Source organism: Setaria viridis, chromosome 1, assembly GCF_005286985.2.
Source record: "Setaria viridis chromosome 1, Setaria_viridis_v4.0, whole genome shotgun sequence".
Classification (NCBI taxonomy): Eukaryota; Viridiplantae; Streptophyta; class Magnoliopsida; order Poales; family Poaceae; genus Setaria; species Setaria viridis.
In genome coordinates, this window is record NC_048263.2 from 39,308,204 (window position 1) to 39,332,926 (window position 24,723).

Here is a 24,723-nt window from a genome sequence, read left to right on the forward strand (position 1 = left end):
TGATGGCCGGCCGGGACAGGCTAGCAGCTAGCCGGCTAGCTATATATACGAGACGGCTAGAGCTTACTGTGTAAATATGTTCAGTGTTGAGACCTGCAAATTGCAGAATGCTATCGAGCTCATCAGTGAGCCGAGGATGAGAGAGCTATCGAGCTATCTGCCTACAGATTGCAGAGCGCAGAAAGCCTGAGGCAATTTTGTAGAGCAAGAATTAACCGTTCAATTCTCTGCATTTCTCTTGCTGTTGGCGACAGACGCTCAATTCCCTTGCTGTTCTCTGCAATGCTCTTCACAATACAACAGATGCTCTCTAGCTATTGCCTAACACCATGGTTAATGAGCGCACACGACCCAAGTTAACTTTCCCTATGCTAGCACATCGTGCAGCTAGCGTCCATCAACAAGGACATCAGATCCATGCTACGGATTAACGTTTACACAGGTCGATCTCTACACTGCTACACCCGGTAGATGTTGTTCTGCAAGTCGTCTATATCGTACATCTTGGAAGGCTTGAGCCCCTGGCTGGCGTTGAAGAAGAGCGTGCGCGCCCACTTGAGGCGGTCCTTGAGCTTGTGCACGGCCACCTCTTCTTCTTCAACGCCACCCAGGGGCTCAAGCTTCCAAGATGTACAATATAGAGTTGCAGAACAACATCTACCGGGTGTAGCAGTGTAGAGATCGACCTGTAACTGTTCAGCTCCGTGCCCTCGCCGACCTCGCGGGGAGCATTCCTCGCTTGCCGACGGCATGTGCTGCCGCGAGACTGCGGGAGCTGCGAGCATGTGTATGGCGGTTCTCAACCACCGTTCCCACTGGCGACACCGCGACACGGCACTGGTTCGCCTAGATCGAAACATTAGCTTGTCCTCTCCTGGTAGCGGCGGCAAGATGCGGTGATTTGTTGTCCTTAGATTATCTTCCTCCGAGGCGATTTGTTCTGCCTGAACTCCCCAAACGCCAATCCTGCCACGGGATTATCTCTGGAAAATTTAATCATCTGAAATTCAAATCACAGTGTAAATCTGTAAACACAAACGCACATGAGAAGAATAAATCGTGTCGAAATCGAAATCGTGGATTGATTTTATTTTCAGGCTCCCGCAGACGAACTTGCAGAAAAGAAAGAATTCTCTGAAGTCTGAAGCCGTGATGGCCATGGCCATCGCCCATCAGCAACCGCGCCTACGCGTTGCTTCTGGTGCTCCCTGTCGTGGCCGTGCTCCTCCGCGGAGAACCTGCCCACTCGTCGGCAGACTTACCTCTCGGCGGGCAGGCACTGTGCGGCTGCCTCCGGCGCTGTACCACCCGCGCTTCGCCGCGAAGGCGGTGGGGGGCCAGCTCCGGCGGTAGCCTGGCTTCGTCGCTAGTCCTCGTCCTTGGCGACGTCAAGGTTTGGGCCTCCACCATAACGGCCACCGGAGGTGAAGGGGATGACCAGATGAGATAGGGAGACAGGAGCAAGTGGACAGGATAAAAGATGGATGGGGACCCACATGTCCAGTCCATGTCATCGTACAAATCATGCCACGTAGGCGATTTAATGTAAGCTAACCATGTTTTGGACCTCGGTGATACAATTAGCAAGTTTAGGAGATCTGTAATTTAAAAGTTTGGGAATATAGATGACACATTCAAACAAGTTTAAGTACTCGCACATGCATTTTACTTATAAAAAGATAATAGAGGCTAATATTTGGGACTCACTGAGCAGATTGCCAGCAAGAGCGATGACGTAGCGCCATGTCGGCTGAAAACAGGGTGGATTTGGTGTGTGTGTGGGGGGGTAGATGGTGGACACGTGGACAACGCTCGTATCCAAGGACAGACTCGATCGACGCGGCTCATGATCAGTGGGAGAACGTGGCTCCAGACAGAGCACAGGGACACGGCTCGGCTCCATTTTTTTCCTGTACTCCACTGCACATATTAGTCATCCGCCGCCGCGCGACGAGCGACGACGTGTGTGTGCCGCACCATCGGCGCACTTCCTGCTACCGTGCTCTGGGCGTAAGTTCTCTACTAATCCATTCATTCATTCAGTTAGCATGAATTTCTCCGATTTCATGATTTATTATCAGCACACGACTTAAGACTTTGCGCCACCAAAATGCAAATACTTTATTTGGGTAGTTTATCAGCAGAAGTAGCTTCAGATATATTGTTTCCCTTGTCAAACATTTCATTGCATTAGCAGTAAACTATAGTACATTGCATCAATCCAATTTTCAGAATCAATGTACTGTATCAGTTTCAGATCATGCTGACAAATTGGCTGCTAATTAGAAAGGCCGAATCAATTTAGAAGATGCTGATTTTGCTTGGAATTGGTCAGCGGCCCTCGCAGGGCTAGTGTAGTGATCAGATTACAGATGCATTGTGATGGATGTATTATCTGAATATGTTGAAAATTCAGAAATTAAGGTTCATGTGAAGAAGAAATTTCTGCAATGAATGGATCTTTATGACTCCTTTCCTAAGCCTTTGAATAAGTAAAGGTAGCTGGTAGCTGCTCGTGTTTCTAAATGATGCCCATTTAGTTCAGGTTCTGTATATTGTAGTCATCAAATTACAGTTGTACAGATATGGATGCGTTAAAAAGGAGATGGATGCGTTAAAAAATGATAATTTTTCTGATTTGTTGCAAAATAGAATCTTCAAGTGTTATCTGGATGATGATCACCCATACTTGAACAATCAATGGTGGCTGCAAGGTATGTTGCAGCAGGGTATCATCGGGAACAATCAATGGTGGCTGCAAGGTATGTTGCAGCAGGGTATCATCGGGAGGCATAAGTGATGGCTGAGACGACCTCCGTGGCTTCTACGCAGTAGAATCATCACAATTGTGCGGCGGCTAGGCACGCGGTGCCGCCATCAGTATATCGGACGTTGGGTTTGGGATCGCGGGATGAGAGACTAGAGCCGCGCCTGGGAGCCTAGAAGCGGAGCTGTGCGTGGAGGAGCTGAGTGAGTTAATACGTGAAGCCAGGAGGAGTCGAGCGTGCGAGTATGCCGAGCGCAAAAGAGATATGCCGTCTGATCATCTAGGCCAGGAGGGTTTTGCAGCCCTTTGCACACAATTTTTTTCCAGATTTGGGTTGGGTGGTCGCGAAGTAACCGGTTTCGAGAGTGAAAATTTGGACCGGCTGAAAACAAGGATCGTGAACGGACGGTTTTTGAGGGTAGGGTGAAAATTTGGACCAGCCCATAATCCAAGGGGTTGAATAAGACTTTTTCCAATTCTATATCTCAAGCTAGGCCCAGAAGAAAAGTAAGGGTCCACGCCATAACGGCCCAACTCTAAACAAGTTGTTCTGGCGTATCCCTCGTATAAATCTTCCCAACCCTAACCTCGTGGTGCTTCCCCTCCCCATCTCCTCCGACCATGTCTACCTCCTCTCATCCTGACTGCATCCTCCTCGCCGTGCCTACTTAAAACCTAGAAACACCGATCCCTAACCCTAACTCCCACATCCACCCCCGCCACCGCTGGCCTCCACCGCGGCTGCTTTCACCCCGCCTCCTCTCCCCCGAGCTCTGCTTAGGGTTTCAAAGACGTGTATCAGTCGTCACCGGTAGCTTCCGTCCCTAGCGTAGTCACTGGTATGTTCCGACGCCTTCCTCTTCTCTTTCTCTGTTTTTTCCCTTTTCTGGATGAGTTCCAAACTGACACGTTTCTCTGTTAGGCACCATGTCATCCCTGTACGAGAAACGTCCACTCGATGCTAATGGAAATTTGATTGGAATGGTGCTTCAAGGTACACAGAGATCTATAGACCAGGTGGCAATATACAATATGGTCACCCTCAAGTATTCTTCAATTTATGGGCAGCAAGGCCCTGTGACAGAAGAAAGTCTCAAGTCCATCATCAATGAGATGCTAGAGCAATGTATTTGTGGAGTAGAAGGTATCTCAGCTGCTCAAGCAATGAAAGTTAAACTTGCGCTTTCTAACATTTGTACCGATTTCTCTATGCAACCACGCCTGAGCAGCCACATGGATTTTGTGACTAATGCGTCATACTTGCTATGTCGTATTTTGGGTTTAACTGTGTTGCATGGGTGGGTTCTAAATCCTGAAGTTAGCAGCTATGATTCTCTTAACAGATTCTCTCATGAAGAGTTGCTGAAGCACACATGTGATCTAAAAGAACAAAATGACCAAGTCTGTGATGGTTTACATGATGGTTTTAAAAATCAGCTAACTTCTTATGGGTTTAATTCTTTACCCGCGGAGTTAACTGATGATGCAATAGCACTACTTTTCTGTCGCAACAGTATTCACAAGCATTGTGATGTTGTATACATATATGTAACTGATGAGGACATTCGCAAACAAATGTCTGAAGCGGTTTGGATGTTGTTTGAAGAGTGCCAAGAAAGAAATATTTACTTCATCGAAAAGTATACCACTGTCAAAGGGCAACCGTGTGAAAAAGAGGCTAGGGAATGGTACATGAGGTTTCTTTAGACTCGATGAAGAATACTCGGATGAAAAATGAGAAAGTTACAAGGACAATCTCATGACGTGGCGGTCATCTCGAAGGAGAATCAAGATTAACAGTTCTTTTATGTAGTTATCATGAACTTTTAATTATGTCAATTTAAGATATAAGTTTAGTTTCCATAGGAATTCTGTTTGGTTCATTTGTGTGCAACCTAGTAGGTTTTGTAATTTAAATTATTTAATGACCTTACAATTTCCTTTCTTTTGAACTAGAATTTCAAAAATCAAATACATACACAAGAATTTTGAGTAATGTTGTGCGCTTCCTTGTGTTATTAACTGTGATTTTACTGAGTTGCTGTAGATCGGGCTTTTCTTTGTTGTCTGCTATATTGTAAGGTCATCTGTTACGTGGTAACAAATTGCATTGGTAATGTCTTTTGTCGTTAGTACCATGTTGTTTATGCAGCCGAATTAAGTTTAAATACGTTTGGGTTGTGCACATCCTTGTTGAACATTGTTGGCACTGGCTGATAAATTTACTGTTATCAATTTTTTTCACTATTCTTTCTTTTGACGAAATATGCTTTTACTGTATGACTGCCTTTTCTTTATCATTTAGCATTTAGACTGGAAGTGATTCTAAATTCTAATGTTAATATTGTGCACAACATCATTCTTTAAGCCGACGATGTTCTAATTATGTGCAGTAGACTTGATCGTGAGGTTGCGGTTACAGTTCAGTTGATTGAGCACATAATGTTTATTCCTTTTACGTGATCTATTTGCTGACTGTTGAAAGTGGGTTTATAAGACAATTTTGTTTGCAACCTTTTGTCAGCAGAATGGTTTATTGCAGGATAAACTTCTTTAATGTGTTTCACTTTAGCTAATTATAAAGAAAAGTTGTTGTTGTTTTAATGTTAGAATTTCTCTGAGATAGGAATGGTGGTGTAGTAGGTCTGAGATTAGGAATACTTTGTGTTGCTTTGAAGGCTGGTCTTTTGAATTCTGTACATGATTGCTGACTTGTGGCATCTGTCATTTTAGAATATTTTAGTTTATCGATCTGTGCTTGTGTGTTCTAGAAGATAGCACTGGTCGTGTATTCTTCTTATTTGGATCTTTCTGTTGTCCTTAAATGTGCTCTTTGTTTAAGTGGTGCATATTCTCAAGTGTTGAGCAACGTGGTGTGCTTATTTCAAGATTAAGAATAGTTCAAGCCTTCCTCCATCAGTCATTTATAGGGTTAAGTTATATCTGTTGGTACCTTGCGTTCAATTTTCAGTTTGAGCTTGCTGATGATGGCCGTCTATGTTGTGGATCAATATTCTTATGGAAACGCGTTTATCCTCCTACAGAGGTACAAGTTCATGTTGGCACAGTTTGATTACTCTGGCAGTTTCCTCATGAAATCAGTTAACTCCATACTTCTTCTGTGATCATCTGTTGCAGGAATCTGATCGCCACACAGTTATCGTGGTGGAAGGACCATATTCTGTGGAGTATGACTCTGTATACGTTTTTCTGACTGTGTGGCTGGGCTTGTAATGTCACACTGGTTCTGACCATTGAGAAGGCTGATGAAGATTCATCGGGAGTTTTGCACCCGGATTGGAAGCTTGTAGGAGAAATTTTTGTGTTAGCCGCCCCGGTAATTATGCGACGAATTGAACTTGCTTCTTGGCCTGGACTGGAATCTTGGTCTGACGATATTAGTGATGGTTTGCTTTATTTGGGTTGCTGAATTTGGACGACGTCCTTTCTCCTTGCTGTCTTGCTTCACGCTTTGAACTATCTGCAAGGAATTACTGTCATGGTCTCATGGACGAGCCAAAATTCAACCACATTTTCAGCATTTGTCCTTCGGAAGTCATGCAGTGCCGTTTGTCCCTTAATGCAGTGGCGGGTAAATGGTTGTCATTAACTTTTTTTTTCTTTCCATAACTTGAATTAACCTGCCCTACGCTACTACGTCGTGCAGCTAGTGTCCATCAACATTCAACAAGGACATCAGATCCATGCACACAAGATGAGAGAGAGTACCAATTGCTAGCTACGGATTAACGTTTACAGGTCGATCTCTACACTGCTACACCCGGTAGATGTTGTTCTGCAAGTCTATATTGTACATCTTGGAAGGCTTGAGCCCCTGGGTGGCGTTGAAGAAGAAGAGCGTGCGCGCCCACTTGAGGCGGTCCTTGAGCTTGTGCACGGCCACGGTGTCCGCCATGTGCTCGTGCCGGAAGCAGTTCACGTCGGCGTCCATCTCCCTGTCCCAGTAGTCATACATCCTCGGCTCCTCGTTGTACACGTTCTTGTACCTTCCCCCCTTCCGCAGCCACCCGCCGAAGTTGACGTCCTCCCAGTCGTCGTGGTCGTCCCGGAGCTCCGGCGTCCCCGCGATCCACGCCGCCACGTCCCATGACACGATGTACCCCATCCCGGACATGTACTGCTTCTCCGGCCGCCAGTGGCAGGGCGTCAGGTACCCGTGGTACGCGTCGCGCCGCGCCTTGCCCCGGAGCGAGTCCGCCAGCGACGCCAGGCGGTAGTAGGTGTCGTCGTCGGTCTTGCCCACGTAGTCGTACGGCTCCGCCGCGAAGAGCCGCGGCACGGCGGAGAAGTAGGCGTAGGTCTTGCCGTCGTTCATGTTCTCCGTGCAGTTGAGCACCAGGATGTCGCCGTGCGCGATGATCTCCAGCGACACCAGGATGCGGTCCTCCTCCTTGTCGACGGCGCAGAGGACGAAGCGCACGTCCACCACCGCCCGGACGGGCCGCGGCTGGAGGGAGTAGGCCAGACGCAGCAGCGCGCGCCGCTCGTACGCGCCAGGCACGGTCACGATGCCGATGAACACGCGCAGGTCCACGGCGCCAGCGGTCAGCTGGACCGCCGACGACGTCGTCGACGCCGCGGCGCCATTGTCGCACGACGACGATCCAAACACCTCCGCGAGCTTGAAGCCGTTGGGGAAGACGACGAGGTAGATGACCGCGAGAAGGATGACAGTGAGGAGGACGAGGGAGATGGGACGAGATGCCATCCTGGATGGAGAACTGCGAGTCAGGCTGGTTTTGGCAACTTTTAACTGGTGTGGTGTGCTCTCTAGCCGCTTGCGGAGCTGCTAAGCTTGCTTAAGTAGAAGATGCACTGATGACCGGGAGCACCGTGCTTACTGGGGGAGGTAGATCCAATCCAAACGTGGTTAATCTTTAAATCACCGATCACGCGAGTGAAACCGCGCTTCTATTTTTGCAGCAGTGGGTGCAAATCGATGCCTTGAGCTGTTCAAACGCAGCGTTTCTTACCGCAAGATGTGGATATAATTAGCTTAGATCTAAGCCCGGTCAGCTCGTGGCTCTGCCGCCCGTGCAATCGTCTTCCCTGAAGCTCTTCGGTTGCATTTATTGCGTGGATCCGAAGCGAGCAGAATCCGAGGAACGGAACGTGCACTAGTTGACCTATACCACCAGAGCTGACTTGCAGAGAGTGAGCGTCTTTGTTTGTCTTCTTCTCTCGAGTCTGCATAACGGGCCAGATTTTCTCGTGCTTTTTGTTAGCTGGACTTGATTTTCTCCTTATCTTAGCACATCTCATGTTTTGGCCCATTTACTGTATGTATGTACTCAGCCATACTAAATCCACATGGGCTTCTAGGTATCCGGCCCATTTACAACACCGGATGTAAAGTGTAAACCCTAGCCCACCATATCAGCAACAGAGTAAAAGAACCCATCAGAAACGTCGATGCACCAACGATCCAATCTCAGCCGTTCACCTTCGAATCCGAAGGATACTTATGCGCTGCTAGCGCCGCCCACTAGGGTTTCTTCCCTTCGTTGTTGCGCCGTCCCCTCCGCTACCCCGCACTCCACCTCCGAAGCTATCGTCTCCGGCGGCAGAAGCGGCAGCGGCGAGATGGTGAAGGGGCGCACGGGGCAGCGCGTCAGGCTCTACGTCCGGGGCACCATCCTCGGATACAAGAGGTGAGCTCTCTTTCCCCTGAATCTCCGATCGATCGCCCTCAGCTTGCTCTTCCACCGCGTTGTGGATTGTGACTCACGGTTCCTGGTGGGCGTGGTTGATGCAGGTCCAAGTCGAACCAGTACGAGACCACGTCGCTGGTGCAGATCGAGGGGGTGAACACCAAGGAGGACGTCGCGTGGTACGCCGGGAAGCGCATGGCGTACATCTACAAGGCCAAGACCAAGAGCAACGACACCCACTACCGCTGCATCTGGGGCAAGGTCACCCGCCCACACGGCAACTCCGGCGTCGTCCGCGCCAAGTTCAAGTCCAACCTGCCGCCGGAATCCATGGTGAGCCGGGCAGCCCTTCCAGCTGTGCCCATTCGATGTTTGTGTTACTGCTCCGCGTTTTGTGTTCTGGGCTAATTCTGTTGTGTTGTTTTTGTTGTTGCAGGGGCGCAAGGTCAGGGTCTTCATGTACCCCAGCAGCATCTAAAAGGTTAGAATCGATTGCATTTTACTTAACTTACTGTTATGGATTACCGAGCACGCAGCTTGTGCCCTATATGCGTTAGAATGGTATATTTGTGTGTGTTTTTGGTAGTCAGATTCATCAATTGATAATTTTGTTATAGTTGAACGCCCTGCTTCTTGTTGAATACCTCCAACCTATCTTGCCATTGTATCCTAAGCAACTTGTATAGTTTGGAAAGGATGAAAATTAGTGTGATCGAACATCATAAGAAAACTGGTGTCATCCTATATTTATTAATGCAGCGATGGGCTTGTTTTATGTGGTTGCACCCTGCCCAATTAAGGATCAGTTGCTGATTATTTGAGCTTATTTTCAAATGTGCACCGCTGAATTAAGAAGCTATCTAACCTCATTTTAAGCGAGCCTTCCATTTTCTATTGATAAAGTTGCATTGATGCCACATCATCGGAAAATGATTAAAAGATTAAAAGAGACAACTCATAGCTATTTCGATGCCTATGAATAGTGCAATAGCTGGCTTATTTGGTCTGCATTTTGATAGTTCTTTAATCATATGCTCATTCTTATGTGCCTTCATACATTTCAAATTTCCTAGGCATATATTTCTGGCAGTGCTCTTTCCAGCTAAACCCATTTTCATTTCCCTGTTTTGTTCTGTATTCTGATATTTGATTGCTAAACATAGTTAGGCCCTTTTTATCTACTTCCATGACTATCAGCTTTTGCCATCATTAAATGTTTTGTGTGCAAATTATGCTGCAGAATTTGCTTCTTTTGTATATTGCTAATCCAACTTGCTTGGGACTGCAAGGCTATGTTGTTGTTGTATGCTGCTAATCCATGTATCTTCCAATGCAGATAATTTCAAGGTGTGGACGATCGTGCTTATCTGTTAGGTTTTATCTTGAGCTAAAAAGTTCCTTGTAAGGGGTCTGTTCAGGTTGAGAGTTAGCAACTTGAATTGTCTATTTGAGAACCCTTCGAAAGTTCTCCCTGGTTTTGGTGTTGTGGACCACTTAAATCATTATATGGAGTTGAAGTTAGAACTGAAAAGTAACTTGTCATATTTTGTTCGTTGCCCACATTGCATCATTTCTCTGGGTTCTGAATCAGAGATGATATACTTCTGTTTTCATGTGCTTTTTTCTTTACTGCAAACTTATCTCCCTAAAAAACATTTCCACTGGATATTTACAAGCGACCAACATTTGCCTTACAGAAACTCTATAGGCCTTTTCCTGGCTTAGTATTTTATCTATGGATTATTTAACCATTGGCTTGTCCATGAAATCTTATATTTGTTTGTTAAAGATCAAAATGGGTTCAATCTCATGGGTTACGAGTTCCAAGTGTTTCCATGTCCATGAACCTGACTGAACTCATACGTGAACCCCAAACCTACCGTACCCTGCATAGCTTGCGGACGAAAAATGAACATGACTGAACTCATAGGTTAACCCCAAGCCTACCCTACCCTACCCTACCCTACATGGCTTGCGGACGAAAAAGGATATGCCTGCGCTGACAAAATTATGACTTTGAATTTGAGAACCAAAATGCAAAAGGATATGCCTGCACAGACAAAATTATTATGGAATGATATAACTTTTGGATTTCTTCTCTAGTTAGCAAGCACGGCCCCGTTTGGATCCTTGAAATTGAATTCCATTATAATAATCATAATTTAGACACAAATTAATTAAGCTAATATAGTTGGACGTGAAATATATTTGTATATTATTATTGACCATATGGAAGAGATAATATATTTGTATATTATTATTGACCATATGGAAGAGATACTTATGTGCTGCACTTCTGCTACAGGAAGTGAGTCAAAGAGCATGCTATAAATTGCATATTAGAAACATAGCATGAGGATCTATAGAGTCAATTTTCATCTCCCACCCCCGTGAATTTAAGATAGCATTATATCTAAACTTTGGAAAGTTGTGGAATGCCACGTTCCAAGACTAAGTAGATTTCAATTTCTTCAAAATGAAGGACCTTTAGTGTTTTTGTGCACACCAAACTTCTGAAGACCTGTAAACAGCAAGCTAAAGCATATCCTGCGTAGCTCCACAGTTTTTAACTAAAAGCTGCATTATGATTACATGGAATTGCCCAGATTGATTTCTGAAACCGATACCAGAGAATATAATGCTATCCAGATACGGCGGGACCATCATAATGGGCCAACGGGATCCTCGGCGGAACTGACTACGGCAAGTGATGTAGCTGCAGAGATTACAACATTTATGTTCACAAATGACAGCCAAAACCCGCAAGGGTGAATATTTATACACAAACACCGCACGAATTCATTGCACAGTCCATCACAATCTGCAACGCATGGGCGTCCAAAGGAATGACGCATGGGCGTCCAAAGGAAGGATCCCATCCGCATTCACGTCATCGATACAGCAGCAACTCAATGAGACGTATGGACCTTTTCATACTAGTATACTACAGAGAGCAGTGAGGCAGGTAGTTAAGCTTTTCATGTACATGCGCCTGACAGGAAGGATCTGCTCATGGCTCCTGTTTTAGTATGATGTTCATGATGCCTATGGGGGTCTTTGGCTGATAATGCTCATCGGTGTCGACTTCTTCAATCTCCTGTTTGTGTAAACAAGCAGACAAAAACAAAACACAGTAAGTACAAGTTAAGCTGATTTTACTGAACTAAAATAAAAACACGTAAACAGCCCAGGCTTATGCGCATGTCGATACCCCAAACGAGATAACCATTTCAATACACTCAGGCTGATTTCATTAGCGCATCATGTTATATTTCCATATAACTTGGCATATTAGACACCTACTGGTCTATACATTTTAGAAAACATACTTTGTAGCAGTTTCCAGTAAAAAGATTATGGCCAAAATGATCATTTATTACTGGTTCAGTAAGTAAAAGAACCACTGAACACAAAACGATGAATAGAAAACAGTTGTATTCTAATACTCAAGGCAAACAACTGAAGAAAGCTTCCAGAGAGAATTTCAGATAGTACCTGAACAATATCCTCTCCCTTGATGACTCGCCCAAATACAACAAGCTTGTCATTCAAATCAGGAATTGGGGCAGTTGTGATAAACAAATCAAATCCTTTGCTATTAGGATTCTTAGCAGTCCCAATCATAAATGCTTCGTGCTTTGGACTGCAAAACCGTAGATTTTTTTGTTAATGTTAAGGAAATTGCTATTGTAAAATATCTGGTCTAACAAAACCAAATCCATGATAGTTTAATACATGCACTATTAAGGAAACAAACCTGAGATCATTTTTCCCACTGGCTTTCGCTTTTGTTATCCATTCTTGGGCAGCTCCATCAAAATCAAAATCACCACCTTGAATTACAAAATTTTTTATGATATGGCGGAATGGCATTCCTTTGAAGTGATTACTCTTGCTGTGCCACAAGATCAATGTCAGATGACATAAAAAGTTAATATATTGATATTATATTGAAGAACCCTTAACTTATTAGCTCCATTTCTTTTGCAACATATGTAAAGTCTTTTCCCATGAATGATGTATAGTATGTGTAACAGATAATTTCTACAATATCCTAAACATACTCTCCACAAACCACTCTGTGGTAGCAATAGTTTCACACTTGCATTAAAAACTGGCACACCTGCATGTCATGTCATTACCTAGTTTATCATAATAAATCAAACTCTTTCATAAGTTAACGGCAGATTCAAAATGAGCACATTGATTGCCAATTAATTAACAGTGTCAGACTTGTTTTTCCTTTAGAAGAGCATAAAAGCACTTTCCAAGTTGAATTTTATGCTTCATATACGTCTGAATATAAAATCCTATGAGGATCTTAGTCCAAATTGCTGCAGGCTAGCAGGTGTTGCTTGATCTGCCAACTTTAAAAAAGTATGCTTTACAGTCCACGCTGCAGATTTGTAGTTATTGAATATTGATAGTGCATAGCTTGACCACTCTTACTTCTCAAATATTCATTATGATAAAATTATTTAGCTTTGAAGCTTACAAACTTCTGTGGATAATCATATATGGTGAATATGGCACAGCTAAGTCGTTTTTAACCAACTACAGTACAGCTATACTACAAAACTAACAGTCAATAAGAAAACAAGCAATTATATAAGTCTTGTCATGAAAATTATTAAACAAATCAAAAGGTTCATAAAAAATTTCTGGTGCTTACCACAAGTTGATAAATCTATTCACAACATCAGCAGAAGCATCTTTGTATATTTCTATAGTAATTGGACCTTTGCCAGTGTTCATAACCTGCAGAGAAAGTAAGCAGTGATGTTATGATTCTTTCTGCATCGAAGATGGTCAGCTGCAGTAACTCGGGTGGTAAAAAGACTTCATTATGTGCAGAGCATTATTGCATTAAAAATTTGTACGGTAACCACCGTAAGGTTATATGCTTATCTTTTTTCCTATTCACAGGCAATACCAAAGAATCTGGTATTCTTGCTAGTTCTGTGGCTACCAAGTTCTATAAAATGTGCTGCCAGAACAACAGACAACAGAAGCTTAGCATAGCAAAAGAAACACTTCATAGCTAGCCATGCCGCGGCATACAAGATATCACAGTATTAGCTCCCATCAACGACTACATTTGGATGATTCATCTCAAGTCTAGTGAAATCATTGCTTAGTGTCAAACTTCGATCGGTTCTGTCTGAACTCTGCTTTCTTTATTTCCTGATCACATTCTGTGAAGTATAGAACATTTGAAAATAACACAATTCGTTGCCCCCTCAACAATTACTATACCATTACCATCTATCTTGCTTGAATTTCCCACACAAAGCCATAACTGCCATGCTGCAAGCAAAGTTGTTTTCTCGTGCACAAATTTATACATCCTCAGCAGAACAATATTTGTTTACAGAAATTTCAAAGCATCATATGCTTTAGCCTTTAAGGGTTGTCATGCTTGAAGAAGATGAATAATAACTTGACTTAGCCCAGCAAGTTATAATGCACATTTACAGGAAACATATATCCTCAAGATATATCCAAATGTTAATTAAATATTAAATCAACATATGTGACTTGACAATAAACCAAGTTGAGAAGAGGAGCAGAAAAACTCACTGCATATCCCGGTCTACTTGTCATTTTTGAATCATCTGGTCGCACAGCAAGCTTGAAGTCATAAAAATGCACAAGAGAGAAAATCAATGAGTTTGATTATTTGATGTATAATGTCCCTTAAATTAATAATACTTTTATCAAATCAATTTTATTAAATATTTAAGACCACTCCAGTTAGCTGTTTCATTTTGTCACAAATGAACAACATGAAGAAAGCACATTTAAGAAGTAAAGCGAAAAATATGACCAATGTATTTCTTATAAACAAGAAAAAGATGCACTATGTATTTCTTATAAACAAGATTTCCTATAGTTTCTATTACAAAAATGAATAAGACTCAATTTCCATAGCCACTTGGATATGTTGAACCCCAGGTGTATAATTATGACACTAACCATAATATCACTAGACAAAGATACAAAGTTAGGAAGTAATCTAAGAAAACAAAAGATAATGCAAGAAAAAGGGATGGTATAAGACCTACTTGATGATTCAGTAAGGTTATACCTACTTAGAAATAGATAATGTATGTCAAAATAGATAAAGGAGATAATACCTACTTGCAGATTCAGTAAACATAAGACAAGAAGAGCACAGTTGCATATGCAAGATTGTGTGATTGTATAATGTACCTCAGCTTGATGAAGATCCATTTCAATGTCTTGGGCTGATCTGTAGTTGAGCACATCGATACAGGAATGGTTAGCAGCAGGTATATTTAACTACTTATTGAACAAATACGAAAAAGATTGGCATGAGCTTACTTAATCTCAACATATTGCAGTATTAACTAGATTAGGTATGCTCACTTGCTCAGGACACCAAACAGCAAAATAGACAAAAACGAAGGTTGCGGAATGTGGAGAAGAACATTAACCTTTCATGCCAATGCCTGTAAGTGGCATAGAGAGATAGCACAACCAAGACGACAATCAGGTTCCATGTGACGATAGTAGAGTAACTGATTCGAGATGGAGCCTTCTTGGTCTTGCTTTGAATGAGCAATTGCTTGGGCTTTATCCTCGCCATCTGTTACTCGTGCAGGGCAACAGCTGTATCCAGGAAGTTCTCCCTTTCTAGGTCTAGGAACTAAAAAGACAAAGTTTAAGTAATAGCAAGAGAAGGGAACAAAAAACAGCTCAAAATCTGCAACCAAACGTATGATCTTCCCAGCAATATAGCATAAAGGGCCACATTTTGTCATTTTGAAGAACAGGGGAAAGATTCTGCATAATTTAGCATGGCTTCGAATGACCCTGTTGCTAGAGATATTCTAAGCACAACGCCCCAGCACCAAGGGCGGACGCAGTATAGGACATGGGTGTACACATGCACATCCAATAATTTTTGGCAAAAAAAATCCAAGTCAGTGGCTATAAAATACATGGTCAGATCCGAATACCAATACTCCACATAATAGGGTTTGGTTGTGACATTTTAGGGTTTGGGGTGTTCGATTTCGCACAGCAGGAAGGGAAGGGAGTCGGCGGGCATACCTGGCGGATACTGGTCGCCGGCGAAGCGCCCGACGACCTGGCTAAGGCGGCGGCGCTCGCCCTGTGGTCGCAAGACGCAAGGCAGAGAGAGAGGGGAAGGAGGGAGGTGTTGAAGTCGTGAGCGGAGAAAGAATAAAAAAACGAAGGAAAGGAGGGTTGAACGTAACACCACGCGCTGCTCTCTGCACACAGGCAAATGTTGCTGCGAAGCATGACTATGGGCCGTAAACACTGGGCTTACATTGGTCCGAACAAATCGCCGAAGGCCTGCTTTTGGCCCAAAATATGTTGCACCCATCTCTTCCCGTCTCGTCGCCGTCGCCGTCGCCATTCGTTCCTCCTTCGCGCCCGCCCGCTCAGGAGTTCCCCAACCAAAATTGAAAATCCCCCCACCTGCATCAACCGAGCAAGGCGGAGGAGCAGATGGAGGAGGCGTCAACGGCAGCGGCGGCGGCCACGCCGTTCCAGCTCCAGTTCGACAAGCCCATCCCGTTCCAGGTCTCGTCTCCGCTCCCTCCCCCGTCTCTCCTCTCTGCAAAGCCAAATGCTGTGCGTGCGAGCTCGCGGCGATGCTTAACCAACCGTTGCAACCTGCACCATGTCTTCAAAATAGTGCGCCGCGCCGCTTTTGTCCAGGCAGTCTTGGCTCGTTCACGAGAAGGAGCGGCTGGATCACCAGGGTCCTTGGGTTGCGGCAACTAGCGTTTCGTGCGTGCCAACTGTTTGTTCGAATTCCTGTGAGATTAGACCGGATCTTACTGTCACTGCGCGGGTTGAAAGGGGCGCTTCTGGGATTTAGTAGAAGCTAGTTCGTCTGAACTCTGCGTGAGTCGCGAGGTGCCATTTTACTGGTATGGAGCACTGATTTCAGCTTTGAATGCTAAATTTTTGTTGTCAAATATACTTTCAGTGATTGCAATGTTTGCTTCGTTGTCATGCTTATTTGCTTAATCCGTCTCATTTCTCTTATATCCTGTTCATTATTCAGTACCAAATAATCCTTTGGTAACAGAGAAGTTAATAGCAAGTGCACATATCAGACAGTTGCTGATGCTGAATTTCATTTTGTGATGCTTGGTACATTTCTGTAGTTCAGAATTGATTGAGCACATCGAAACCAAATTTTCCATTCTTTCTTTGTTCCCATTCATTAATTTGTGCTAATTGAGGCATTAGGTACTGATGTGCCCATGTTTCACTACTTGTAGACAAAAATGGCAGAGTGGAACCCAGAGAAGGATCTGCTTGCTATGGTTACTGATGACTCCAAGGTTCTCCTCCATCGCTTCAATTGGCAAAGGCTATGGACAATCTCTCCAGGTTACCCCATGTCACTCTTTTTTTTTCTCTACATTTACCTCCTACTTATATTTTCAATCAGTACACACAATCTCAGTGCATATTCTGTTCCTGTATATCATTTTACTTTGTAGTTAAAGTGGTTATATCTGCTCTGAGTTTTCAAATGATAGTGAGAACTGAGATATTTATACTTTTTCAGGGAAGTGCATCACATCTATTTGTTGGAGCCCTGATGGTAAAATAATAGCACTTGGCACAGAAGATGGTTTTGTGCTTTTGCATGATGTTGAGGTGCGTATGTTGATAATAAATAGAAACTCTTGATGCTTTTTGTGTCTTTGTATGGATGTTCGTTCATAGTTCATAAAAACCTGATCCAGTCATCTAGTGCCATTTACGGGCAAACTATTAGGAGACAATTTGGGGGCACAGGCTTCAAGGAATTCTTGCCCAACTATGTTTCTAACAGAGGCATTTGAATACACTCCTTGAAGAACAATGTGTGCTGGCTATACTGATTGCGTTTGCCACACAGGATCACCTGATCACATACACTTGGGGGGTCTTGCAGCAGCCACTGCTTGATCATCTATACTTTGAGACCTCACTTTTTTTTTCCAATAAACTTTTCACTATGTTCTCTTGAAATGAAACATTCCTTTTTTTTCATGATGCTGTCTCTGTATATTGCATCCTCTCCGAAACTTGTGGTTTGTTTCCAGCTAACCACCCAATGCGTATATTAAAAGGAATTTACTGCCTCATTCAACAAATAGTCTGTAATAGGCGATCACTAGTGTTTTCTATTTTTTTAAGGCTGAAAGCACTAGAAAATGATTTGATTGATGCTATAACTCTGCCAACATGCAGAGGTAGATGTAATCACAACAGGGCAATCTCTCACGATTTCGTTAAATTTTCTCGAAATTTAATCACTTATACTCCCTACCATCTTTGATTTGAGTACAAGACCTATTTATGTTTGGAATTCTGCCCAGCTTCCATTTTCAGTTACTCTTGAAATCTAAAAATCTCTCATGCCATCAAGATCTACTTGTTACTTTTCTTTTACATTGTCACTTTGTGCATTTATAACTGAAGGGAAAGCTGATTGCAGAACGGGAAGATGCTAAGAACTATAAAATCCCATGATGTTGCCATTGTATGTTTGAATTGGGCAGAAGATGATCCACTATCAAGGGTACACAATTGTCTCTCTCATTTTATTGTAATATAAATATGTAGCACCATCTCATTTTAAGTGTCATATAATAACACATGTTACATGTAGTTGTGAAATGTTCAGTTCATCCTTGAAGTCAGCTCTAATCAAAATTAATTGAAGTCTCTACTAGAAGGTTCTCATAACTGAGTCTTCTGCTAATTTTTCAGCCAGACAAGGATGAATTTTTATCCTATGAAGACCGCACCACACGTTTCTTTCCTCCTGCTCCTGTGATGCCTAGGATAGGTGGCCTAAGTTCTGGAGATACTGGTCTTGCGGAAGAGAATGAAGAAGCCATTCCAGAATTTAGTAGTGCTTCCTGTCAGCGTTTTAACATTCTGTGCAGTGGTGGTAAAGATGGTTGTGTCTGCTTCAGCATTTTTGGAATATTTCCTGTTGGAAAGATAGTAAGTAAATGCAATTCCTCAGTGCTCGTCCATTGAACTCAATAAAAATTAAGTTGCTATGCACAATTTCTCCTTATTCCAATGTTTCCTGTTGGTCCCTGAGACCATTGTACCCTAACAGTAAACATGACACTAATAGCATAGAACAGTTCTTCTGGCAAGCTTTTCTACAAAATTGCATTTATATTGTAGCTTTGCATAAATACAGTTCTAGTGCATCATTTTGCTTACTATTCTTTCTGTTCCATCATGCTATACCATGGGGCAAGACAGTTACAAAAAAAAATTTGCCATGCTCAATAAGGTGTCATTGTCATGCTTTGGAGTTGGAACTTGGCATCAAGAAATATTTGTTAATATGTCCATTTTAAGCAAAGGAAATTCAGCTCTAAAGTCTTTTAGGCTTGACTATTGTTATCAATGGCAGACCCACGATACATCTGTGTTCTGCAAAACCAACAAACTTTTGGTGTCATCATATAATGCTTAGGTAGCTACACACTCCTGAAAAAGTACCTGTACTGTTTTCTAAAAGTGTCAGCTCTATTCAATATTAAGTATTTAAACTTTGAACTTATTCAAGCAAATGCTAGAAGTACCCCTGATTATTGTCAATGATGGCAAAGTAGACTGGCATTTTCTTACCATGTATGATTCATCTTCTTTCCATGTGTGCACAACCGGGTGGTGTAACATGATGAGAGTAGTGAAGCTTCACATCTTTTACTCATTTTGTTTTTACATAAATTTCTGTATAACCTCAAGGGTTGAATCTATGGACATTTCAGCCACTGCTGCCCACTTTTTTCGTGAATATTCTTTATCCTGTTCAATGTCCTATGAGTCAGCAGCTTAATGCTTTTGACATTTCAGAACATAAATAAGATTCCAATCGGTGTTGATTCCTCTGGAAAAAGGAATTACCAACTCCATGATGCTTCAATAAGCAAGGTAATTAATTCTTCATTTGTGATGCAGATCTTTATCTCCTACATATGAGGTTCTGTGCAGTGTCACTTCCGTTTAAGAAAAGAGATTCTGTGCACTCATTTTTTCTTATATTAGGTCTCTTTATCAAGAAACCTCCAGAAATTGGTTCTTCTGTGCTACGGAAAGTTGATTGACACTGATAACCTTTCTCACAACTGTGGAACTCCTGCGTTACATTGTCTCTACCTAGATACATCTATCTTTTTCAACCGGTAATGACATAATCGTTTCATTGAATTTTACTTCCTTGTTCAGAAACCATATATTGTTGTTGTATGCCGACTTCTATACTAAAATCCACATTTAGTGCTAGAATTACCTTTCTTTTAATGGGCTCATTCACTCACTTTACAAACTACAATTCAGCTTTATAGACAGGTGCAAAAATATTCATTACTAATAACCCAAAACTATTTCATTACTAAATTTGTGCTTATTACTTTCATTTACTAAAGTTTGTATTTTATCATCCATAAATGCTGTAAAGAAAAAATGAGCTGCATCAGGTGTCCCAACAAGCATCAAGTATTCAAGATCTGGTTGAAGTTGTCCGTGCTTCCATATCTTTGATATCCAAACAATGGTCAAATGCCATGAATTTGTTTCATGAAAAATTTAGTGCGTTGCCCAATCTGATAGCTGCACACGGTATGATTGGTTTCTCTTGAACCATAACCATCAGGAAATCCGTACCTTCATTCTGTCTCCATAGTTGGAAGTTTCTAACGTGAAAATTTCTTTCTACTTACAGGAGCAGAATCTAGTTCTGAGGATGAGTTTCTGAGCCTTTTGTTTGGCACACGAACAAGTCCAGCACTTCACCAATTTTTAGCGAGTTCACTTGGTGAAGCGGTAATTGTTGCTACTACCGCAAACTCTGTAGCTTGTTTTCTGAGACAATCTGCCTAAATTGTCATTTCGTATGTGGGTAGGGTCTCAAGAGGATAGCCAAGGCTGTTGACAGTGCTGGAAGAGAAATTCGTGGCGTTGTCAGTGAGCATCTTCAGGTCAGCTACTACCTACCGATGCCTCAGAAACATGCACCTAGACTATTGTTTTCTAGTCTGAACTTCACATTGTTTTCTTTGCATTTTACTAGTTAAGGATGTTAAACTAGATTTTGTGCATGGAAATATAGCTAGTTACATGTTTCCCTAAATTCGTGGTCATCTCATTTCGCTGGACTACCATGTACTTTCCGGATACCTATACCTTTTATCTAGTTTCTGTTACAAAAACTGAACGTCTTGTTGTTTATGTTCTTTATTTACAGCCTGCAGTTGAGATTATTTCATTCAGACTCGCAGAATTAAGAGGCCTTGCAAGATGGCGTTCACGGTTTCAAATTATCGGGTTGGATGAAAAGCTTATCGATGGTGTAACTGAGAGTATAGGGATGCTAGTTGTTCAAGTTGAGCGCTTTTCAAGGGTTGCAGCTACTGTTCTTTATCTGGTACCTTTTATTTTCCTTCTGCATATTTCCATGCATCCATTCAGATTTGGGTTGAAGTCCTACAACCTACCTAAAAATCGACCAATTTCTTTTGATGTTTAGAGTATGCTAAATAGTTTCATCTTATCACTGTTTAGAGTATTAGCCTGAACAAACATTCCTACAGTTGTCTGCCATTTGTTCCTGAATGTTTGTACAACCAATTACGGAGTATGTTCCAATTTTATTTTTCCTAAACACAGTTGTCTTATTATCTAGATACTGCTGATTTTGTGGCATCTTTGTGCATGTAGTATCTTCAAATCAAACTGTAGATTTTGATGCATCTAAGTGAATCTATAGTTGGCATTTGGCAATAGCATCTATGCATTGAATGTGCTTTTCTCAGTGACATTCTGTTTGATGTGAATTGTGTTTGTGCTATACCATGTGCTTCCATGGTCTATAGTTTCCTATATGCATTTATGGCTAGTGGTAATGTTATGTTTTGGGGGCTTATTCTATAATAACCACCATTTATTAATCTTTTTCCCAGTTTCAAAACTTCTTCACCTGGGTTTTAAAGTGTGTTAAGATATTATTAAATGAACCAACTGATCAAGTTCCAGCAGCAAACAGGTTAGTCTTGTTATGCCCTTGGTTCATAAATCATGGATCAATATTGTGTTATTAATTACCATGGTCTCATCCATTGTAGTGAACTTGTGGTGATTTTTTTGAAGTTCCTCCTTGATAAGGATCCAATCAAACAGCTACTTGAAGCTGACGAGAGAATTGACTGTGATATGTAAGCATTCCACTTTCTGACTTCTGTTTGCTGTATAAAAAGTATTATTAAGTACTTCCTCCATTCCAAAATGTAGGTGTTTTAGTTTTGTCCTAAGTCAAACTTCTCTAACTTTGACTAAAGTTTTATAAAAAAATATTAGCATCAATAATTCCAAATAAATGCACTATGATGACATATTTAACTAAACTAACTTGATTTTGTAGATATTGGTGCATTTTTCTATAAACTTAGTCAATGTTTATGTTAGAAATTTTTGACTTACGACAAAACTAAAACAACCACATTTTGGAACGGAGGGAATACTATTCACCCATAATTTTTGAATTTGATAATTCAAAACCTTCAGTTGGGCTAAATGTACATATGCACATTGTTATGTCATGACATGATCGGCATGTTGTACCATGAATTTTTTAAATGCTAGTTAACTCACAGGAATTACTTCTGAATTTCTCAAATTTAGTGTTCTTGTTTACAATTGGTGCCTTGGTGTTGGAAAATGCATTTTTCTCTGGAGCGAGTTATTGAAGATCTTGGAATATATGATCTATGAATCCGCTGTCCAAACCAGAGAAAGTGATCAAAGCGCACTCAATCACATGGAGCTGTTGTTTGCTCTTACATTTTTTTGTCATCATTATTTAGTTATTTTTCTTTTGTGTTGATGCTTTCCTGCATTTCTTATTTTTGTTCAACATGGTTTTTCAGGGATGCTGCAAGACATGTTGAGCAACTAGTAGTTTTTGGAGGATTTACAGACACCCAATTTTTGGAAAGGAGTTTGGTAAAACAATTCAATGAATTGGAAAATAGGTGACTCATTTTATCAGTCAGAAATCTGTACCATTTACATGTTCTACGTTTGCTTGAGATTGATATTCCATCTATCTGAATTATTTTGATTAAAATTGTTTGTTATTTGAACATTCAATATTTATCAGTCAAATCTTTGTATTTTCACTTTCCACAGAATAAACAATTTCAGATATGTTGCTTGTTGCTTAAACATAGCCGATCCTTGCCTTGGCTAAGAATTGTTTATGCTGTACTTACCATTTCTGTTGTCATCCACTTCAGCTTGAAGGAGGCTTTCTTGATGCCGTTTACCACTCTCTCTTCGCAAATACACTGTCAAGGATTGCTTCCTCTATACCCTGTTACATCATCAGATACCTTGTCTTCAACCTGTACACCGGCATCGATATCATCCTATAAGGTTTATGTTCGCCTCTGTGATTTTTGATACGTGTGTTAGCATCATGGTCATAAAGTAGATCATACTCATTATTTACTATCATGCCTGTCTGTAACTCCTGTACACACCTTGCATTAATTCAATGATCCCGTTCTTCATAATTTTTACTCATCATGACTTCAAAAAGCAGGATGAAGATTCACAGCATGAGGAATCCTCGTATAACTTGACTGACTATGTATGTTTCAAGATACCGGATGGATCATTAAATAAAAGAAATTGCATCGGTGTGATAAAGGACTCTGGTAACTGTTGTACTGCCCTCAGCATGGCGTCACTTTCAGGTTTTCTATTGCATATGCCTGATGAATATGAGTGTGTTGACCTGTCTCTTTATAAGGTACTCCCTGTTTGTGTTCAGAGGATATTCTACATTATTTGGCATAGCTTACAAAAATACCGATTACCCATTTTTAAAACAGGACAACCAAGTAATTTTACTACTGAGTGAAAGGTCTCATTCTGATAGCCCTGGAAGATCTTGGATGGTGATGCTGCAGACACAGAACTTTTCCTTTACGCCACTCTCAAGAACATCCCCTACAAATATTTACAGTCTGCAAAAATTGGTGGTAATAATTCTGTAAATGTTTATTCTACGTTTGATCTTCTGGCACATAGCAGCTAGTTCTTACAACTATATGTAATCATCAACCTGGTCTTCGAAACGGTGTACTGACAATGGTACTCATAATGTAACCTAACCTTATCTTTTCTGTTAAGAGGTAATATCTTTGCTCCTTTCCTGTCATGACACTTGTAGGCACTGGATCTCCAATTGGACACAGATTATGGGAAAGTTCGTAGCATACCTCACATCGTGTCTACTCCACTTGCAGTCAGTGGTATGTCGAGCATGAGCTTTCTATGTATGAATCTTAGCTGTTATTACATTATGGTGTGACTCCTGACGCTTGCTTCTCTGATTGTTTTATGCAGCATCAAGAGGAGTCGCTTGTGTCTTTTCATCTCGGAGGCATGCCTTGGTTTATATCCTTGATGAAGATGAGGACGAGGACGGGGATGAAGTTTCTGATATGGAGTGATTGTTATCCAATTCCCGGCAGCCATTTCAGTGAATGTCATCATACCATATTAGTATGCTGGAAAAACAATGCAATAGCATTGTCTCCTGATCTTCATGTGCTGGAGGCAGGAGCCGGGAGATAGCAGCATGTACGGAAACTAACTTGCCTCTCGGAAACACTCGGTTTCACGACAAAGCAGTGAATGCTCTGGTTCTAAAGTTGCATCAGCGTGGTAGGAGGCCATGATGTGCTGCCACTTTTGGGGCTGAAACTATCAGCTGCAGGCTGTATGGTGTTGGGCTATCTGCAGAGCGAGCTTTGATGGTATCTTAATTTATAGCTGCTGCCCGTTTCCTGATCGTGTTGTGTAGCTTGTGTTGCAAGTGTAGATGTAATGTAACGCTAACGTGCAAAAGACTGTCCTGCTAATCTTGATGATCACTAGTGACATGTAAAACGATGAAAATTTTTAGTGAATTCATTTTTGTACCGTTAAAGCTGCTTTAACTGGGAAGTAAGTGTAAACTTTTTTCTTGATTCCAGTATGCTAATTTGCTTGGCATTTTTAAATATCTCGCTAGGACTTGATATGTACGTCTGTAGATCCCGCACCCTACCATTGGGTGATTTATGTAAAAGAAAAAACCCATGAGTGTGTCGCAATTTTGTTTTGGCGATTGGAGTATTATTTAGGGACTCGTTGCAACAACCGACGCGGTCGTGATTCCGAGTTAACAGATTCTAAATCCAACAGTCA

The 24,723-nt window shown here is 41.8% G+C and overlaps 4 protein-coding genes and 1 long non-coding RNA gene across 6 annotated transcripts; 2 read left to right on the forward strand and 3 right to left on the reverse strand.

Annotated features, from left to right (window-relative positions):
• Positions 1-211: 211 nt before the first annotated feature.
• Positions 212-1,509, reverse strand: LOC140223639 (uncharacterized). The gene is made up of 2 exons (XR_011899003.1): positions 1,114-1,509; positions 212-1,000 (listed from the first exon to the last, which is right to left on the reverse strand). It is a non-coding gene; the product is annotated as an uncharacterized lncRNA (long non-coding RNA).
• A 4,855-nt stretch (positions 1,510-6,364) lies between these two features.
• Positions 6,365-7,650, reverse strand: LOC117855644 (beta-1,3-galactosyltransferase pvg3). Its single transcript, XM_034738060.2, has one exon. It carries the CDS (start codon positions 7,494-7,496, stop codon positions 6,543-6,545), a length of 954 nt encoding a protein of 317 aa, XP_034593951.1. The 5' UTR covers positions 7,497-7,650; the 3' UTR covers positions 6,365-6,542.
• Positions 7,651-8,278: 628 nt separating this feature from the next.
• On the forward strand, positions 8,279-9,983 carry LOC117840716 (large ribosomal subunit protein eL33w). The gene is made up of 4 exons (XM_034721240.2): positions 8,279-8,439; positions 8,544-8,772; positions 8,876-8,920; positions 9,776-9,983. Exons 1-3 carry the CDS (start codon positions 8,372-8,374, stop codon positions 8,915-8,917), a joined length of 339 nt encoding a protein of 112 aa, XP_034577131.1. The 5' UTR covers positions 8,279-8,371; the 3' UTR covers positions 8,918-8,920; positions 9,776-9,983.
• A 1,203-nt stretch (positions 9,984-11,186) lies between these two features.
• On the reverse strand, positions 11,187-15,677 carry LOC117840705 (peptidyl-prolyl cis-trans isomerase CYP21-4). The gene is made up of 8 exons (XM_034721231.2): positions 15,517-15,677; positions 14,898-15,109; positions 14,653-14,692; positions 14,020-14,070; positions 13,112-13,197; positions 12,197-12,334; positions 11,935-12,082; positions 11,187-11,536 (listed from the first exon to the last, which is right to left on the reverse strand). Exons 2-8 carry the CDS (start codon positions 15,047-15,049, stop codon positions 11,450-11,452), a joined length of 702 nt encoding a protein of 233 aa, XP_034577122.1. The 5' UTR covers positions 15,050-15,109; positions 15,517-15,677; the 3' UTR covers positions 11,187-11,449.
• Positions 15,678-15,819: 142 nt separating this feature from the next.
• On the forward strand, positions 15,820-24,508 carry LOC117840692 (anaphase-promoting complex subunit 4). Of its 2 annotated transcripts, XM_034721214.2 has the most exons (19): positions 15,820-16,014; positions 16,725-16,836; positions 17,018-17,109; positions 17,936-18,019; positions 18,211-18,450; positions 19,324-19,401; positions 19,516-19,652; positions 19,928-20,088; positions 20,192-20,292; positions 20,373-20,447; positions 20,714-20,893; positions 21,429-21,511; positions 21,591-21,680; positions 22,392-22,496; positions 22,761-22,899; positions 23,069-23,278; positions 23,361-23,510; positions 23,702-23,783; positions 23,878-24,508. In XM_034721214.2, exons 1-19 carry the CDS (start codon positions 15,940-15,942, stop codon positions 23,982-23,984), a joined length of 2,301 nt encoding a protein of 766 aa, XP_034577105.1. In that variant the 5' UTR covers positions 15,820-15,939; the 3' UTR covers positions 23,985-24,508. The 2 variants fall into 2 exon arrangements, with proteins under 2 accessions (XP_034577105.1, XP_034577112.1); XM_034721221.2 differs by lacking the exon at positions 15,820-16,014 and having other exon boundaries at positions 16,820-16,836; positions 17,920-18,019.
• The last annotated feature ends 215 nt before the right edge of the window (positions 24,509-24,723 follow it).

Bases quoted from the DNA above. Each gene is read 5' to 3' on its own strand.
- LOC117855644 (XM_034738060.2), bottom strand. From the start codon at position 7,496: ATGGCATCTCGTCCCATCTCCCTCGTCCTCCTCACTGTCATCCTTCTC.
- LOC117840716 (XM_034721240.2), top strand. From the start codon at position 8,372: ATGGTGAAGGGGCGCACGGGGCAGCGCGTCAGGCTCTACGTCCGGGGC. The intron at 8,440-8,543 runs GTGAGCTCTCTT...TGGTTGATGCAG, and splicing joins ACCATCCTCGGATACAAGAG to GTCCAAGTCGAACCAGTACG. The intron at 8,773-8,875 runs GTGAGCCGGGCA...TTGTTGTTGCAG, and splicing joins ACCTGCCGCCGGAATCCATG to GGGCGCAAGGTCAGGGTCTT.
- LOC117840705 (XM_034721231.2), bottom strand. From the start codon at position 15,049: ATGGCGAGGATAAAGCCCAAGCAATTGCTCATTCAAAGCAAGACCAAG. The intron at 13,198-14,019 runs GTGAGTTTTTCT...CTTTCTCTGCAG, and splicing joins CAAGTAGACCGGGATATGCA to GTTATGAACACTGGCAAAGG. The intron at 12,083-12,196 runs GTTTGTTTCCTT...ACGGTTTTGCAG, and splicing joins AGTGGGAAAAATGATCTCAG to TCCAAAGCACGAAGCATTTA.
- LOC117840692 (XM_034721214.2), top strand. From the start codon at position 15,940: ATGGAGGAGGCGTCAACGGCAGCGGCGGCGGCCACGCCGTTCCAGCTC. The intron at 18,451-19,323 runs GTAAGTAAATGC...TTGACATTTCAG, and splicing joins TATTTCCTGTTGGAAAGATA to AACATAAATAAGATTCCAAT. The intron at 21,681-22,391 runs GTAAGCATTCCA...ATGGTTTTTCAG, and splicing joins GAGAGAATTGACTGTGATAT to GGATGCTGCAAGACATGTTG.